Raw genomic sequence first — 20254 nt, forward strand, 5'->3', positions numbered from 1 at the left:
CCTCCTCCTCCTCCTCCTCCTCCTCCTCCTCCTCCTCCTCCTCCATCTCCTCCTCACTCACCTTTTCCTCCTCCTTTTCTTCTGCCTCCTTTTTTATCTTCCAAACAGAGACAGGTAGGCAGCACTGTGAGTCTCAGATTTGAGATTCAGTAGGAAATGTGGAATTAAGAGTTCGGGGCTCAAACAAATTTTAAATCTGATTTAAAATTCCATACTGTGACACTTTAACACTTGGTTTACACTTCATGGATGATCTGCAAATAGACTGCAGTTACAGAATGTGTATCTGCAATTGATTCTTCCCCTTTCCAAAATGGAAATCTCAATCTCATTATGATAAGAGAACATCCAGAGTGAGGAAACTGGAAAGGCAGGAGGGGTCACGTTCATGATGGCCCAATGCCTGCACTGGAAGCCAATGGTCTGTGATTATGTGAGTGGTGGGTGGTGATGCCAGTGGCATACAGTCACACAGGTGGCATTTGGTGGTGTAAGTCGTGTGTTGTCCCCAGAGGAAAGGAAACATAAACTCTCCTGGATATCAGTGAAGTCACTGTTATTCATGCCATTTTTAACCCTCATGGAGTTTAAGAAATGCCCATACAAAAACCCTCTTCCACTCTCTGTCCCTAGATTTCTGTGGGCTGTGAAATGCTTTAAGAAGCTTCAATAATTATTCACAGACTTGGTGCTGAGGACACTTGTGTGAGCCATGGTCTGTGGAAGAATTTAGAAGCTACCTGCTAGACTCTTGGTACCACATTGTCTGTGTGTTACTCTAGACTAACAGCCAATAGCGAGACCCCTGTATCATCAGAATCTCATCTACAGACTTGAAAAATGCCAACTGTAGATTCAAACTATTTGAGAAACAAATATATATAGATTTTTTTCTTGTTGTAACTCCTTAAAGAATATAGCATAAAATTTACTTAGCATGGTCATAGCATCAACATTATGAGTAATCTAGGGGCAATTTAAAATGAATGAGAGAATATGTATAGGCTATATGTAAATTTTATGCAGATTTAAATAAGAGATTTGAATATCCTCAGATTTTGGTATCTACAGAGACTGGTCTGTGAAACAACTCTCAGGATCCTGAGGGAAGACTGTTGTAAACATTAGATTTTGTGAGCTCTGAGAGACTCAGCTACTGAGTTCCATTTCAAACATGGATCTTATGGTTCACGGTACAAAGTCAAGGTCAGTGAGTGCCATTAGCTGTGTATAAGATATTTCCAAGGTCTGCACACATAAAGATTGGAATATGTATTAGTTGGCTTTGGTGGTTGAACATTATAAACAAATTAAATAATATGAAATGTTACCTTAAACATAAACTTTGTTAAGGTTTAATAATCAGGAGATGAGCATTTATATAGCAAGCTTGCAGGGTTTCAGTGAATTTACATGTATGTTATCTATATGGTACTCACAGCAGCCAATATGGTGAAGGTTTTGTTACCATACCTGACTTTTATAAGAGAAAGCTGATGAATAAGTAACTGGAAAATAATTCTAAGTCCACACTCGTAGTGAGGGGAAGATCTAAATTTAAAACCTGGCCATGTTTAAACTGTAAGAAATCTTGCCTTTAATCTTTATACCAAACTACTTCCTACATCTGATCCAGGCAGGTTTTTGTTACTGTGGCAAAGTGCCCAATAGGGAAGATTCATTTTGGCTTATTGTTTTGGAGGCTTCAGCCAATGACCAGTTTGCTCCTTTGTTTGGGGACCTTAACAAGGCAGCATAATATAGACATGACCCCCACAAATACCAAAATCATGGTGGCCAGAAAACAAAGAGAGCATGAGGAAGTTGCCAGCAACCCACCATCTATTTCAAGGGACTTCCCGCAATGGTTCAGCTTCCCTCTGCTTGTCCACCCTCCATAAATGTCCTCCCACTTCCTCATTGTGTCACAGGCTGACAGCAAGGCTTTTAACATAGGCTGTAGGGACATTCTAGATCCATACTGTAGATGTCATTTGGGATTGAGACAGAACTTGTCAGTAAGCTAATATTGAAAGATATTCCCAAGGTTTATTCTAAACAGTAGTAAGTGATCAAGTGGATGGCAACAAGTATCTTAAGCCAAACTTCTATTTGTATTGACTGAATAGTCACCAAGTGTGAATGAAATGCTGAGCTCACAGTCAAAGAGGACAACTAGCAAAGAGGATGAGGGCAGAGAGGATGGAATAGAAGAGAAGGAGGTGAAGTGGGGTGAATATATAATCAAAGCACACTGCGGTTTTTAGGAAAACATCACAAAACACATTGTTCTTTTTAACACTTACTATTTGCTAATTAAAATACAAAAGTTTTAAAGCATGAACCATTCACTACAGAGGCTGCCTTGGGACCCCTGGTCTCCAATGGTGTACTTTGTTTCCTAGGCTTCCAGGTCAAGACACATGTTTTAGAAAATATTTAATCTCAATCTGGGTATTCTACCCTGAGTTTGATCATTTAGTTCCCAGATAAAAGACACACAACTTTTATTATTTACAATAAGCTCCAATCACCACATTAGCTACACAGATATCTGTCTTCTATGTTATTAAAATCTATTTTCCTATCACTAACCCCGAGTTATTACTTACTATGTTTCATCTAGGCTGCTCTTAGCTCTAAATGATCATGCTTTCTCAACTCCTAACCCATGGCGTTTTTCTCCTCTGTCCACTTTCTTCGCTCTCTCCTTGTGGTTTCCTCTGACCTCAAGGCTGGGAACACCAAGCCTTGTCTATCTCAATTCTGCCCAGCTGTAGGCTGTATTTATTCATAGGTATCCTTATTCACCAATCAGAAATAACTTGGGGCAAGTCACATAGCCTCTTTTAAGTCTACCTGTAGACTCTCTCATCAGGGACAATCAGATCTGGGCCCCTACCCCACCCCACACTTAGCATTGCATTATATAGCAACAGACCAAACCTCAACAGAACACCTGCTTGATCCATGTTTATGTTTTCTTGATGTGACATGGAAATATCTAACCTCAAATTCTCTGCTAGCATACAGTAAGTGTTGCTTCAAATCACTAAAACCTTTAGCCAATGCTTTTTACTCATTCTGACTGCAGGATTCCCCTCTGGCTGTACAGGAAGGCCTCTGTATAGGAACTGCTTTCCAACAGATTAGTTTACGGTCCTACAAGGTTAAGAGTGATACACGTGTTTGGGGAAAATGGAGATGCACATTAAGAGGAAACATTACTTTTTGATCCAGGCAGGAAAGCATATATAATCTTCTCTAGAGCCTATGAAAGACGTCATTTTACACATGAAATTGTGTAAAATTGCCCCAGACTGTGTTTAACATGGTTTTTGAGAATAGCCATTTTCAGAACAAGCTGCTGGGTATCAGTTAGGGTCTCGGAGCACCAAAAGATAAGTATAAGCAAATGTAATCTATATAGTGATATAGAAGACAGACGTACACTTGTATTAGTACAGTGACTAGATGGGACCAGTCCTCAACACTGCAGTGGGATCTGATGAGAATAGAGGAAGAAATGGGTTCTGAACACATGAAGAAAATATGATACAAAGGGACCTGTCTTGCTATAAAGCACTTTAATAGCAAGGTATATATTTAGTTATTTTAAAGGACTTTTCTACTTTTCTGCATGCTGTAAGAGTTCGGCATAAAAGTTATGTTTCAGAGTTTGGTATAAAAGTCTAGACCTGACAAACTTGAGGAAGCAATTATGTTTTTCTAAGCAGTAAATTTTTAGCCATTTGCAAATTAGCCTAATCTTAATATTTGACCAAAAGCACTATTTATGGGGGCTGAATGGAGACCATGAGATTTACACTACATAAAGCACTGCCTAGCTTAACATGTCCTGGCTTTCAAACATAATAAATAAATCACATATAAAAAATTTAGAGGAAAGCTCTTTTGCATATACAAGGATTGTTGGTATCTTCTAATAGGTCATTTTACTCTTGTTATTAAATGACAGTGATCATTATAATGCCAAACATATCTTGACAGAATTCAGTTTATAAAATGTCAGCAAGTCTATGTTTTTTATTAGTTTGCTCCAAATCAATTTAGAAATTTCAATAGAATGCTTGTAAGTATTCCCCAAGTAATGTCCATTCCTGACTTTCTGCACAAAAAAATTACAAATTAATCAGATTTTCAAATTTCTGTATAATGGCTTTGCACATTTATTGCTTAATCCTATTATAAAATGCTGTTATGATTGACACATCACTGTAGAGATAGAAGTCAATTGAATAATATGTAGCAGTCAATTTTATTTGTAGCTTAATGTGCTGAAGTATTTTTTCCACATTTCCATTATTTATAAGTCTGTCCCTTAGGAGACTATATAGAAGAATTTGTTTTAAATGAGCCAATAATACCTTCTTTAAAATTTATAAGCAAGACAGAATCATATCTTTTTTCATTGGTTGGCCACAGCACGCCAGTAAACAGAGTTTGAAATCTCTTCTACTTGCTATTTATAGGACAAACACCAGGAAGTGGATCTTGTTTGGGTATTTTAGGAACTGAATTTCAACCACTCCATTAGAAAACTTCAAGAAAACAGAAGGCCTCAATAGGGACACTTCAGAAATGCTCATAGTGTTGTTTATTTTTTTTATTTAAGTATTTATTGTTTCCACCATTACCTTAACCACTGTGGTTTGTCCTGAAACATAGCATAAAAGCATGCAGATAATATCCAAAGGCTTTAGAGATTTGCTGTCAGGGTGCTAGAAATCCAACAGGATCTCAACTCAGGAACGTGGTGTGTTCAGTGCCCACAGAGGTGGATCTCTGTGAATTGATGGTGAGATATCTTCTTCTCATCCAGAAAATTTGAGTAAGAGAACACATATTCCTTTTAGAATATTGTGATGAAGGAGGGGAGCACTGAAAAGGACTGAGGTTTTAGAAAGGGTATTCTTAAGAGTCCACCCAAAGACAACATGAAGAGATAGCTCAAAGGTATAAAGAGAGGAATTCCTGTCAAGGAACAACATGAATGGACATGATTATGCCTGAGATTGTAATAAGGCTTTGGAGAACTAGCTTATCTATTACTCACCTCTGTATAACAGACACAGTTTCACACACATGCATGAATGCAGTTTCACACACATGCATGAATGCATGTGCACATAAACATACGGAACTGGAGTGTGCTATCCAAACTGATGTCTAATGTTAAGTCTTTTCATATGTAAATATATATGACTTTAGTATGTGTATATATACGATTTTGACATACACACACACACACACCCCACACACACAGACATGTGGCATATATATGCCAGTATACCTTTTTCTACTGTCTGTTCTTTCTAATTCCTGTTGACTTTGGTCATCCTAAATGTACCACAGCATAATTTTTGCCATTGTCAAACAATTTGAAAACTAGTGAACTACTCTTTTGTAAGCATCTTTTACTTAGTGTCTGTCCTACAACATCACAGAAATATGTGGTTCCCAGGCTGAACTTGATACTAAGGGAACTTTTCTCATTTGAATTCTAGGGGCCAGAGGAAACACAATTCTACCAGACCCAGGAACTCCTGACCAGCACCAGGCCAGTCAGAGTCACCCCCCCTTTCCAGTTGGGCCACAGGTCAGTATCTCTCAGCTGTTTTGCATTAGGCTACATTTAAGATTAAGGCTACATTAGGTTACATATAAATAACCAAATAAATAATAATGAGTTAAATCCAATTAACTCCAACAGGGCAAAGATGGTGATAAATTTTTGTATGGGAAGCTATATGACTACATTATTTATTAAGTACTCTCAAGAAAATATGTGTTTGCAAAAGACTCTTCTTAAAGGAAATGTTGGTTTTAATCATGTGGAAATATTTTTTTTTCCATTAAAACCTTCTACATCTAGGCTGTGGGTTACCATGCAGTTTTCTCGAAAGTAAAACTTTAATGACTGGAGTGTGAAGGAAATTAAGTTATTTCAACCTTACTATAGCCATTTTTGAAATACAAGATGTGATCTAATATAAAAAAGTTAATGCAATTTTAATGCTAGTTCAGCTTATTGGGTTTGACAATACTGTACATCACACATAGCTCTTGCATTAATAAAGAAATACATTCATTATTTTTTAAAGTCCAATATTTGTTTTTTGCAGCCTGGCGTGGGTTATATGGAGATGTAGAACACAATTATAAAAGGCTGGGTTTTCTTTAACCTCTGCCATCTACTGTGAAACTTTCAGAGTTTATCTTGCTTTTATGGAGAGAAATATCTGGGCCTTTCCCTCCCCATTTCTATCAATGTTGTTCCTGGAAATTAACTGCTTTCAGTATAAGGAGCACGTGTCCAAGTGTAAAGCTTCGATCAGATTTGACACTCCAGTCACCATGAAATCTTTCAATGGCCTCAGATCCCATCATCCACCTCAGAGCCCAGACAATTTCATATTGATAGACATGAAGAATGGGCAGTGTCTACTTCATACACCTAGAGAGAGCTCATACAACAGGAGCCGTTGGCTTCTTTGTGTCAGACCCTTATAATGTCATTCTTACCTCACGTGTTCGTATGTTTTGGTGCTTCTGCCTATGTGTATGCATGAATGTGCCTGAAAGCACAGGAGTCCTAACATCTTTTAATATTCTGATTCTGATTAGAATGTCAGACTCAGGCAGTGAAGAAGCATGGCTCTGTGAAAACCAGGAACAGCCATACCCTATCTTAAGCCCAAAATCCAATCTTAAAAATTTGCATGTCAAGCCTCTAAACCTGTGTACAATCTGAGAGCTATCTTCCCTTGAAGCATCATATTGATTGACTGGTTACCTTACTAGGAACCTTGGGGCCAGGCAACAATTTCATTATTATTCCCCAAATTTGATGATTGTTCTTTAAAGTGTTGTGTTTTTTAAAAGAAGAGGCAAAGTTATTGGTGTGAATTTAGTAAAGTAAACAAGTACATTGGAAGATTACAGCTTCCTTTGCATGGATTTGGAGGGTACTCTAGAGGGATAGCCAGAGGATGCACCCACCCTTACCATCATTTTTCAAATGCGGAAGCCCCATGTCTCTGAATCTTCTCCTTGTATTGGAGAAGGAGGGTAAAGAAGATGACTCTGGAACAGTCTATCTGGTCTTAAACGTGACCTCTCCAGGCACTAGATATGGAACTTCTAACAAGCTATAAAACTCTCTAGGTCCCATTTGTAGGATAATTACAGCATCACAGTAGAGCCTGGTGATTATAATCTGTCATTGTGTCACGTCCGTATTTAAATACTTTTTCCATCAAACGGGAAGCCAACTCTACATAAAGTTTCATTTTCAAACTTGTAGAGGAAAGATGTGAGATTATATTTTATTCCTCAGCTTCTGTAAAAATATAACAAATGTCCTGACTTAAGGACTCCAATGTCAAATGACTTTTGCAATCCAGAACCAAATCTTAGTTATATTCCTCCAGTGATGACTCTAGTCCAGCACTCAAACAAGCTTTGTGTTCTATTGCTGCCTTTCACACCAAACCATGACCATAAACTCAAGAATAGACATACACATGGGGTTTTATAGAAAGATCTTAATTGGGTGAAGAGTATGAGAGAATTAACAGAAAGGGACATTTTAGTATTTGATCTTAAATTATAAGTATTTTATTTCTAGTACACTTTAGAACTTGACATATACATATAGAGAGCGTATATAGAGATATTTATGCCATTTTAATATCACCCACTCATTTACTATCTTCTTTATTTTCATGTCAAGAAGATTTTTAGATTTATTTATTTATTTATTTATATGTGTATATACACAAATATGTATTTTTCACATGTACATCTGCACACCAAAAGATGATATCAGACACTTGTGAGCTGTCATGTGGGTGTTGGGAATTGAACTCAGGACCTTTGAGAAAGCAGTGAGTGCTCCTAACGACTGAACCATCTCTCTAGAACCCCTGGAAACATCTATTTTAACTTTCCTAACTAGGTACCCTAATGATCTGTATTAATGACGATACAATATCTCATCAGGATGGTACTATAACATAAACTGCTTCAACATTTGTGTGATTTAAAGTGTATTGCAAAATTTCATTCATGTATCTCTTTTCCCTTTGAATTCTATCGTGAAGTTACACCTTAGAGTATATTCTGAGTTAAATAGGGATGCATACATTTACCATTCTTGATATGCATATATTCCAAATTGCTTTTGAAAACAATTATGCTAACATCCGTGCTCTCCAGCCACAGAGGTGTATAAAGGCATCACTAAAGGCCTAACATTAAGAAAATCTTTTCCACTGTTTTTGTTAATATAATGCTTTTAAAAAAGCGCGGCATTACCTTTTTTGAGCCAAAAATATAATAAAAACCTTACCAATATCAATGACTTCTTTCTGAGACAATGTAGAACGAATTAACTGAGTACTTTAAATATATGAGAATTAGGATCAAACGAAACTTCAAGTCAATTCGCAGTATGTAAAAGTACTGTATTTTTTTCAAGAGGTATTTAAGCTCAACAGAGATTCTAAAATAAATTGAAAATTTTCAAAGAAATAAGTGAAACCTAATGTCAAAATGCAATTTCTTCCTTACACTCTTCCTTTCTCAGATGGAGTATGCTTCTTTGCCACTTCTTCAGAAACTTTCCTGATATAATGGAGAGATGGTGCTCTGAAAGGCCATGTCTTGTTCTGATAGAAAGTAAGACAGGTTTCTCTTCTTTTTCAGCCTCTTCTGACGGCACAGCAGTTAGCCTCTGCTGTGGCCGGGGTGATGCCGGGAGGCCCCCCAGCCCTCAATCAGCCTATCCTCATTCCCTTCAACATGGCGGGGCAGCTCGGTGGTCAGCAAGGCCTGGTTCTCACACTGCCCACCGCGAATCTCACAAACATCCAAGGGCTGGTAGCGGCAGCTGCAGCTGGAGGCATTATGACTCTGCCATTGCAAAATCTACAAGGTAACCAACCATCATGCCCAGGTGCTGGGTGATGTTCTACTCATAAGCAGAGTTTTCTAAAATGGACAAAAAATGCACGCTGAGTGGGGAGTGTGGTTTAGGGTTGCCTCTACCATGAAGGACATGAAAGGCTTCTGCACAAAGCTGCATTTCCAGTTGTTTATGAGCTTGCTCAAGCCATGATTTTATCAACCTGCATTTTTCTCTCATGAACACTAAAGCCTTTCAGGCCCTCAGCAAGCACAATGGAGGCACAATCATTGTGGGACACACCATCATTTAAATGTGAAATCACTGTGTTGTTATTTGAAGATGTAGTTATAATCTGACAAGGTTTTCAAATTTCCCACAAGCAAGGAAAGGTTGGAAGTTATTTATATCTGCATGAGTGGTTGGCACACTACCAATACAAAGTATCATTTGATGATTAATTTAATGATTATTTTGCCACTAAATAGGCTTTAGATATAAGTGTTAAACAATGTACATTATTTGAGCTTTTTGGTAGAAGGCAGACTGTAATTTTATTGGGAGAAGTTGTTCTCTATATTTTGAGAAGTTGAACTTTTCTTTAAAAGTTTGATAACACCAACACTGGTTGATTTCCAAATTATTCATCAAAGAAAAAATAATTACAGTGAAAACCATTCTGAATAAGAATATTATGTTTACTATCAAACCAAGCAAAAACAAAACAAAAAAACCAAAACAAAACAAAATCTACTCTGGGATTACATAAAACAGTTTGACTTTTTAATTTATGTAAACGTAAGCAGTTATTTTGTTTTACAGAATGAAGGTTTGTCTGGGTGAGTCCTCAGAATAACAATTCAAATTACTTTTAAATTGATTAAGTGGTTGGTGTTTATTTGACTTATCAAATTGGTTAGAATGTCAATACACACGCTGAAGGACAACCAACAACTAGTGACCCTTATGCATTCTGTGATCTGGTATCCCACCCATTGTTGCTACTTCTTAACTTTCATTTTAATGTTTAAAACAAAGTCTCCCTTATAACCATTAAATTGTGCCAAGTACCTTGCCATTCATAAATCATGCATGCTCAGGATACACTAATGCACGAACTTTGCTTGTTTCAAATTTGACTGCCTGGGAAGCCAGGAACTTGAGATTAAGCAAATAAAGCAGGAATACACAAGGTGAAAGCAGAAGTAACAAAGTGTAGGGCCAGGCTTCTTAATGTAGGTGGATGATGAAATCTTAATGAAGAAACAGGCATTATCAAAATGCACCCTTCCATTTGGAACATGTGTGCTTATGGGAATATTGGATATTATAAATAAACATCAGCTGTGGAGCTCCTGGGCCGTGAATTAATTCTGCTTGGTTAAGATGGACACCAAAGTCAGACCGAAGGAAAGAAGTCTTTTTATACTTTCATTGTAGGTCAGTGGTGCTGGAATTTTAGTGCCTATTAGCCTAGGGGTTTAAAGTCAGTGCTGGCCTATGGTGCAGCAAGGCCTTCTCCATTTTGTTTGATGTCACGATTAAGCATGAATTTAGGATTTAGACCTTGACTTCTTGGCTCTGTTGTTTTTGTGTCCACCCTGCATGTTGTGCCCTGGGTGAAGTCAGTGGGGCAGTGAAAACCATTAGTTTCTTTTATCCTTTGGTCCCCTTGGCAAATGTTCTAACCAGTATCAACTTAAGAAGTATATTTGTGTTCTCAGACAAGCTCATGTCAGATACAGAATTGTGACCAAACACTTTTCCCTTTGAAGTCATCTTTAAGATGTCAGTGGTCTTGGAAGGGAGATGATGAACTCATGAATGTAAAACCTCCCAGCCATATGTCAGCTGACTTGGGGGAAGATTCCCTCATTAGTCTAAATATCAAGCAGTAGCAGTGAATTTAGCTACCCTTCTTCAACTTTCTTTCCTTTAAGGTCACTAGATAAGAAAGTTCTACTTTGGGTTTCTTTAGGCTTTTCTGAAGCTTGGATATGCATACACCAATTCTCAACACCTAGACTTTACTTACTAACTCAAGATGGAACTCTCTTGGTTTGCTGGAAACTGAGATATTTCCCAAGATATAGTATACCTTCAGTGTTAAAATAAGGAAATTTCCAGGAAACGTGGAAGGATTTAGTTAGTATCCTGATGAGAAGTCCGAGGGTGGTAAGAATAATAAGAAGAAAGTTTCTTATCTTTATAATGACTTTGATCAATGGTAGTCAATGAACACTACTTGAACAGCAAGGTCAGACACCACTTGGTGAAATCAGTTCACCAGCACCCATCCCAAGGCTGACCTTAGCACAATTAGGCAACAGTCTGTATCAGTGGTTTTCAACATATGGATCACAACCCCTTTGGCAACCCTCTATCTCTAAACATATTTACATTACAATTCATTAGCAGGAGAAAAATTAGTTATAAATTAGCAATGAAAATTGTTTTATAGTTGGGGTCACCACAACATGAGGAACTATATTAAAGGGTCATAGAATTAGGGAATGTTGACAAGCACTGCTCTACAGTCTGTGGTGATCCTGGGCAATGCTTGTGGGTGGACAAGCTTCCTGAGTTCTACCACATTGCAGAAGCTACTGTCATGTGGGAGAGTGAACAGATGGCTAGAAGCAAACAAAATCATCTTTAAAGGTTTGGTCTGCTTTGAGATGAAGATGACAGTTCTAGATGTCCTCAGCTTGTGACTTTTCTCAAAGGTGGTGGTCTTGCCAATGAACACATTTGAATCAGTCTTTACACACATTTCTATGGTCAAAAGCTAATATAAAGGCTAAAAAGCTGTCCCCCTGGCAGAACCCACTCCTCACACAATAAACATGCTGACTTTAGCTGAAGGTTTTCAGTGTTTTAAAATGACTAATAACCCTGTTCATCTGTGATAGATAGCCCTCTTTCCCAGTGATTTGAGGACTGAGAATGACAGCAAGGCTTTTAAGTGTAACACACCTAGTCCAAATGAAGGTCCTAATCATATGCCACACATAGATCTAGGTGGTTTCCTCTTTCCTTTTGTAAAGTATTATATTTTCAATTCATAAAATAACTTAACTAACAAGAACTTTCTCTGATAACTTCTAGCTTTCTTATCCAATCCTTCCTCTGCCTTGTCATTGAATTCAAAAGCTATAGATTTGCTAAGAAGATAAAAAACAAGTTGCAAGCATCAGTTTCTCAATGGCTTGGAACTCAGGGATAAGTTTTCAAATATTTTCCTTTATGCTAATGTGAGTGAGAGCTTATTCTTTTCATCTCCTATCAAGTAGGTATAGTATAGTTCTCAGAAGAGTTCACAATGCACAACGCATTATGATGAGGTCTGATGAGAAGATGCAACGTTGAAAATGGCCTCCCGAGATTCAGACAGTGGTTCAGTAGACAGCCTCCCCTTCAGAAGGAAATACCAGATAGCAGCTGGGAATTTGAAAACTCAGAATGTCAGACTTCAGCAGATCCCTGAGTGGAATCTGCAGTTTTACAATTTTCCCTAGATGATTTCTTGTATACATTCAAATTTACTAAATAAAAGAGATTAAGACACTTTTTCATCTCCAGTTGGCAACTCCTCACCTCACCCCAGTCTTGGTCCATTTGGGTTGCTAAAACAAAAATACCATAGACTTGGTGACTAACAGTACACTTTTTTTCTCATGGTTCTGGGGATCTGGAAGTCTAAGATTGAGGCACCAAATTTAGTTTTAACAGAGGCTCACCCCCTCATTCCCTGATGCTGGTCTCCTGAGCCCTCACTGGCTCTTTGGGTTTTCATTTATGAGGACACCAGGATTTTGCTCTAACCACTTTCCAGAGACCCTTATTTATACCAACCCTTGGGGGAGTAGGTTGTATTACAAATGTGGAAGGAACACAAGCATTCAGGCCACAGCATCTCCTAACACAGCCAAAGGGCTCCTCTGGCAAACTTTGAGCAGCATATGTGGCCAAATAGTGCCCTCATGAACTCTACTGTGTTTTTCCTCATGCCAGATCCCCAGGCAAGAATATCAACCCAAGGTATATTTATTTATGCCAGTACAGTTGGGTTCCAAGGGCCAAGGGAACCAATGTTCTTGTTTAATGAGTGTGTTACTGAACTGTCTGCCCTACGATTTTATCCAGGAAAATCTTTACATTGCCCATAAAGATAACTTGAGCCAGCAGGAAGGCCTCCAGAGTTTTTTTTTCCTTCTTTCAGCAGGTCTTTCCACTTCTGAAAGAGATTCACACCCATCATATCACTGATATTGTATTGATTGTAAAGAAGGTCATGAGAATAAGGAACAAGACATTATGTAAGATCCCAGGAATAGCCTTGTAGGCTAATGAGGAGGCTAGCTGAACCAGTATCATATATACAGCAGGCATGTGTCTATCCTCCTTGCCCAGAATGACTAGGAACCCCTTTTCCATCTTTTCCTGCTCCCTTCAGGCCACTTCTCCTTTGCAACTTAGGTTCATTTGTTGTCCACTTTCCAACTCATATAGCTGTGGGGAACCTTGTGCCACTGTAAAGCTCTATTGGGCTTAAAGCCTTTTCTTTGCATTTATTAAAATTTTAGATTATCCAAGAAAGAAGTTGCCTGTCAGGAAGAGATGTTTTTATTCTGGATTACCTTATAGGTTCACTAGCCAAGTAGGAGATTAGGCTCCATGTTGAGGTGTTCATTCTTATTCAATGTGTATTAGAATGTGTGGTGGTTTGACTATGCTTGGTCCATGGAAAGTGGCGTTATTAGGAGATGTGGTATTATGGGAGGAGGTATGGCCTTGTTAAAAGACGTGTGCCACGGTGTGGGTAAGCTTTGAGGGCTCCTAGTGCTCATGCTCCACCCATTGTAGAAGAATCAGTCTTCTCTTGGCTGCCGTCTGGTCAAGAATTCTTCACTCCTTCTCCAGCACTGAGTCTTCCTGGACACTACCATGCTTCCTGCCATGATGACAATAATGGATTGAACCTCTAAAACTGTAGGCTGGTCACACAGTTTAAAACACCCTCAGGAATACTGTTTGCCATGCTTCTCCATGCTTCTGATGATGATGCCCCCACCACCTGAGTGGCTCATTAAGCCCCACTTACAGTATTCCACTGCTTTACAAAGTCCCAAAATCCACACCTCTTTCAATAATGCCATACCTCCTAATAATGCCACTTCCCATGGACAATTATAGCATGTTAGGTATTATTACCTGGTTATTATTTTCATTTGGACTTTTGAACTACAATCTAGAAATGGAGGGTACATCTATGATCCAAATCTTTAGGCTGGAAGATACCTGCTTTTGATCTGGATCTTGACAAGTAATGAGACACACTTTAATCTAGATCTTGAGGCATAGTGGACATGAAAAGTTTAAGCCCAGGCATGGTGGCACATGCCTTTAATTCCAGAAGAGAGAACCAAGCAGATTTCTGGGTTCAAGGCCAGCCTAGGGCAGAGCAAGTTACAAATAGAGAAAAGCTTAGGTCCACTGTGGTGGTACATGCCTTTAGTCCCAGAACTCAGCAGATCTGAGTTTAAAGTCAGTCTACAGAGCATGTTCCAAGACAGCCAAACTTAGCCAGCAAAGGAATTAGAAAACAGAAAGCTGATGATGATGTAATAGAACAAAGAGGGCATGTTCCAGCCCTAGCAAGCAGCAGAACTTGGCAGCTTTGGCCATGTGGCTCTGGCTTTAGAATCAAGAATAGAAGGGGTTACTTGGACAGTTGATGCTAGTTAGCTGAAGCTAAAAAATTAAGAAGAAACCAGCATCACTGTGGTGAAATCTTCTGGGAAGTGTTTTCTGAGAACACAAAGAAGCTGTGTTCCAGATATAGCCAAGGTTGTATCGTGTACTGCAGCTGGACTTGATAATGTGTAAGAGTCACTCAAGTGGTACTGGTTTTGAAGACATGAAGAACTCATGGAGAGCAGCTAAGGCCCATCACTGTGAGCAACCAGGCATGGAGGGGTCATGCAAAGAAGCTGAGACTTGGAACCATGAAGAGAGCCTATGAGAGGCTATTGGTGAAGTCTAGTTGCAGCAGAAGACCCCAGTGGATTGGAGATGCCAGTACAATGGAATGACCACAAAAAACAGCAGTAGCAGTGGAATGGAGTCAACCAGAGCCTAGAATGCTACATAGGGCAGAGCTGGAGGAGATAAGAGTTCTCCATCTTGATGCATCTTGATCTGAAGACAGCCAAGAGATGACTCTTCTACACTGGATGGAGCTTGAGCACTGGGAGCCCTCAAAGCCCACCTACATAGTGACATACTTCCTCTAACAAGACCACACCTCCTCCAATAATGCCACTTCTCTTGGAGAAAACATATTAAAGCCACCACAGAATGGATGGATTCTGAGCAAGCATGTTGAAAGAATATGCTGGATCTTTTGCACAATGGTCATAAGACTTAAATTCTATGTGGCTGTAGTCAAACCCACAATGTGAAATGAGACCAGTGATGACAATAAATCTGAAAGAAAGAAAATGACTAAGGGTGTTCTGTGCCACATGATTTTAAAACTCCTTTAAAAGTCATCATCTTTCCTTTCACTGATTCCTTTGTGAAGCAGATACTGTGCTAAAAATAGCATTGAGTTACTCGAGAAAGAATCAATTAGTTGAAATGGCAACGTGAAATCTCCTTCCTGGGACTCATACAAATGTGTTGAGTCTTATTTTGCCTAAACTAGGACAGAAAATAATAGCATAACGGTAGACAGGGTGGATGTCAGTGACAGCTGCAGCAAAGGTGATAATGGGACAGCAGAGGGGGACTATCAGGACAGATAAGTCAGGCTAGTGACTCGTTCCTACAGACCAGACCACAGTGACCCACTAATCACTGTGGGCAACACAATATTCATAAAAGTGCCATGAAAGAGATTTATATCAAAGTGTGAACACTCCAGTTAAGTCAGGAAAAACATTTAAATTAATGACCAAAAAGACATTAGAGACTGCAGCTTAACATGAACACGAAAAAGCAATTAGATTCAAGACAAGTTTAAAAAAAATCAGGTCAAAGATGGTTTTCCTGTCCTTGGCTCTGACAGGAACCCTGCCTTGCTTTTCTCTCACTCCCAAAGCAGTTGGCTTTGTGTTGCTATAAGGGAATCACTGATACTGGCTGCCTGATGAACAGGTTTCCTTTGTTCACGGTTGGGGAGATTCAAAGATTGAAATGTGGTGGTTTTGTAGGTTTGGTCTTAGGTGAAGGCCCTCTGGTTACATCACAACTGGAGAACTAGGAAAGAAACTGTCTATGTATAGAAAGGGGAGCACGTGGAGTAATCGCACTAATAACCCATTCTCGTGATAATTACACTACAAGGTCAGCATTAATTCCTTCTGATAATGATGCTCCCATCACCTGATTGCCTTCTACCATTACCTTTTCTAACATTCGCACCACTCCAAAACCACCATGTATAGATCAAACTCCCATCCAAGAATCTTTGGTGAACAAGCTATATCCCACTTATAATAGTCCCCAAATTAATGTCTGTACATGACAAAGAATTCAGGGATGCTTTTTGTGAGTTATATTGCATTTCCTTTTTGTTTGTGGTAGCATTGTCTTAACTAGGCTATACTGCATGCAATAAAATACATGGCTCCTTTGAATGAGCTCTGATGGTACTATACAACCTGGAAACATACATCTACCACAGTCAATAAATAAAACATTCCATTATTCCACCAAAAATCCCTTGTTACCTTTGCAGTCAATCCTTTCTGCCTAATCTGGCAGCTCTAGCTTTGGCATAGATTAATGTTTTCTGTTCCAGAACTACATGTAAAAAGATTCATATTGTGTATGCTTTTAAACTCAGTATAACGTCTCTGATATTCATCTATTACGTGTGTGTCCCCCTTTGTGTAATTTTGTAGCAGCTTTCCAACATTATACTATACCACATCTGTTTTTCCACAGCCATTCCAACTTCCCAGTGTATAAATACCATTGAAATCCCTTCCACTGGAACCAAGAGAAGATCTTTGGTTGGAGTTATATTAGTCAAAGTCCTTTAGAATAACAGAACCAATAGAGTATATAAACGCACACACACACACACACACACACACACACAACTCAAATGAAAGATACAAACAGAGGATTCATTGGACTGTTTTATATGATAGACTTACAAAGATCAACAAGGCCTCCTAATCTCTGGAGAGGAACAGATCCTGGTAGCTTCCCAGTCCAAGACGCTAGATGCTCAGGGGTCCCAGTTCAGTGCTGAAAACCTATAAGTTCCCTGGAGAGCTACTGGTGTTGATTCCACATTGATAAACCACAGAAGATAGAGTCTGATGTCAGCAGAAGGTATATATTCCCTTCAGAAGGAAGTCACAATGGCAGCAATTTTCGCTGCTTTTTATCTTGAACCCCTTGAAAGGTACCATTTAATAATGGAGGGCAGGTCTTCCACAACAGTTAATGATTTCTAGAAGCGTTCTGATGGAATGCTCATTCTAATAGAATGTTGTCTAGGTGGTGTTAAATCTATCCAAGCTGACTACACAAACCACCACAAGGCCTTCCAAGGATGCATGCTTGGCACTGCTCTACTCAACTCATGGTCCAAGCTCTAGGGTCACGCCCTGCATGCCATTTGTCTTGACAATATCTGATGAGGCTCTTCTTTAAAGAGGATGTAAAAGTTATTCACGTATGCCTCACAGAAGCTTTGGGGCTTAAGGATTGCCTCACAATTCTAAAGGTTAAAAAATTCTCTCAGAACAATCTCCTGATCCATTTATTTCTAGCCAGCTCCATGTGCCGGTTTTTCGAAGACATAAATCTCAAGTCTAATATATTTTGTTTCTTTACCACTCCACCCTTCTCTTATAATTTGGCCAACCTCAGGGTGAGGAAATGCTGGACTCTTTGCCACTTTTAAAATATATTCATCTTCCAAGACTCTGAACAGACTGTGATCTTTGCCTGAAAACTTCTGTCCTTTTCAACTGCTTTCAGTGTGACCGTCTCATTTCTGCTTTTTTTTTATTCCTTTACCCATCAAAATTTGCTCTCTATAAACCTTTCTAAATGTTTTTCATTTCTTCATTTTCAAGCAGGACAACTCAATAGGAGCAGTGGCAACAATGTTTGTGATCCTCGGCTTTGGAAAATATAAATATGTTTTGTTTGCATCTGACTCTGTCCCCAGAATGAAATCCCTGTGAATATTACCAATGTTTAGTGAAACCATGTTACCCAAAAATGGAGGACAGTATATTGTATCACCAATCAGAGGTGTTCAAGGTTGGATGGAGGACTGATAAATGGGTCAATAAATATTAAAGAATCACTAGGAGTTGGTCAAGTAGAGAGAAGCAAATAACAGAATGTGTCATGTCTATGAAGATTTCTCTTGTTCAAGTCAAGTTGGCAAAGAATCAGAATAAAGAGAAAAGGGCAATAGTGAAGGACAATGTGTGCTTCTCTTGAACATAAGAATGGGAAACATAGCTCTGATGTGTTACAGGTGGACATATTATTTAACATCAATGTCATTGTGTTACATTTTCAAAGATAATGTGTTTGCATTTGTAATAGTAATTCCAAGAGTTTAATGTTTCTAATAATAATATAAGAATTATGACAGACCCAAAACCTTAGAAACAGGAAAATCCAGACTAATTGCTCTAAAAGCCAGAACAAACACTGTATTATGTTATATAGTTTGAATCAAATAATAAAAAAAATACCAGTTTGGTGAGAAACAGATATAAAAATATCTGGTTTTGTTTTTCACTAATACAAAGCTTACTTATTTACAAAATGTCTTTTGAAATTTTAACTTCCAATGTGGCTTTGATGGTTTGAATGAAAATGGTCCCAATAGTCTCAGATGTTTTAATACTTACTACACAATTAGTAGAACTTCTTGAGAAGGATTAGGGGGTGTGACCTCATTGAAGGAGCTGTGGCCACTCTGGAGGATGCGTGTTCTGGGGATGAGCTTTGAGACTTGAGCCTCCTGTCAGTATCCTTTCTGTCTCCTACCTGAAGATCAAGATGTGAGCTCTTATCTTCTTCTTACCATCATTTTTTGCTTTGCCACCACAGACTCTAACCCTCTGTGACTGTAAGCCCAATTAAACATTGTATTTTATAAGTTTCCCTGGTCATGGTGTTTTATCACAGTAATAAAAAAGTAAGACAGGTGCTGTGACCAAATACCTGACAAGAAACACCTGTAAGAGTAAATATGTGTTCAGGCTTACAGTTTGAGGAGAGAGAGTTCACCACAGCAAGGAAGGCATGGTGGCAGGAACAATTTGAAGCAGAACAGGAGCAACTAGTTACATCAGACTCAATGTCAGGAAACAGAAGAATTTGTGTAGTCAGGCTAAACCCTAAAGCCTTTTGTCTTCCAACAATACTCTCTGCCTTCCAGAAAACCATGTTCTCCAGATAGACCATGCCTCCTAAAGGTTTTATAATCTCCCAAAATAGCCGGGAGCCAGGTGTTCAACCACATGATCCTGTGGGGGCCATTTCTCATTCAAACTGTAACACACGGTATAATAGATTACAATCTAAACTTGGGGAATAGTGATTATCATAAACAATCCTCTAAGGCACAGGAATGCACATATTTTCCATCTGGAGAATGAAGCAGGTCAAGTGAAGCAGAGAAAGAAGTGTAATGTATACTGTATAGAATAATAAGCCATGGCCTCTACAGTGCACAGAAAATGTGAAGAGTTGTGCAACTGGGAAAGAGTGTCCCTAGACAAAGTTCTAAGAGCTAAGAACAATTCCATGAATCCAGAACAGAGAAACATTGAATAACTTGAAGGACAGGAAGTCAATATTATTTAGCTTTCACTAAGCTATGCTAAATTAACAAGCAAGTAAATCCCAGTGTCATCCAACAACCCACATATGTTTCTTTATTCATTTCTGAGCCTACCAGCTCAACTCTAGGGTTCAAACAGAAAAAGCAGCCCACCTCCCAAAAGTACTACCCTCATTGATTGGGAAGGAACAGAGAATGACAGGACCTCGTTGCCCACTGAGCTTTGCTAGTGCTGGCCTGAACATCACTTCTACTACTCTTGACCATGGGAGTTACTTGATCAAGCATGCTACCAGAGTAATGGTGAATGAAAAAGAAAAGCCTAAAAGAGAAGAAGGAAAGGCTGTGGTTGTAAGCTGCATTACAGAGTGATCCATCATTCTAACAGCTCCAAAGACATTTAACTTGTGTGATCTTAAAATTCCTGCAACACTGAGGCTCCAAAATTTCATTAGATGAACACACAAGACAGCATGTACCATTTGGAGGCT

At 38.8% G+C, this 20254-nt stretch overlaps 1 protein-coding gene across 1 annotated transcript in view; it reads left to right on the top strand.

Moving 5' to 3' along the window:
- Pou6f2 (POU class 6 homeobox 2) overlaps positions 1-20254 on the top strand; it is a 368585-nt gene that overhangs the window by 115592 nt on the left and 232739 nt on the right. Inside the window, exons 2-3 of the mRNA XM_028789291.1 lie at positions 5529-5620; positions 8731-8959. Coding sequence (XP_028645124.1) covers positions 5529-5620; positions 8731-8959 — 321 coding nt within the window. The remainder of the gene's footprint in view (positions 1-5528; positions 5621-8730; positions 8960-20254) is intronic.

Source organism: Grammomys surdaster, unplaced genomic scaffold, assembly GCF_004785775.1.
Source record: "Grammomys surdaster isolate TR1022 unplaced genomic scaffold, NIH_TR_1.0 125807, whole genome shotgun sequence".
Classification (NCBI taxonomy): Eukaryota; Metazoa; Chordata; class Mammalia; order Rodentia; family Muridae; genus Grammomys; species Grammomys surdaster.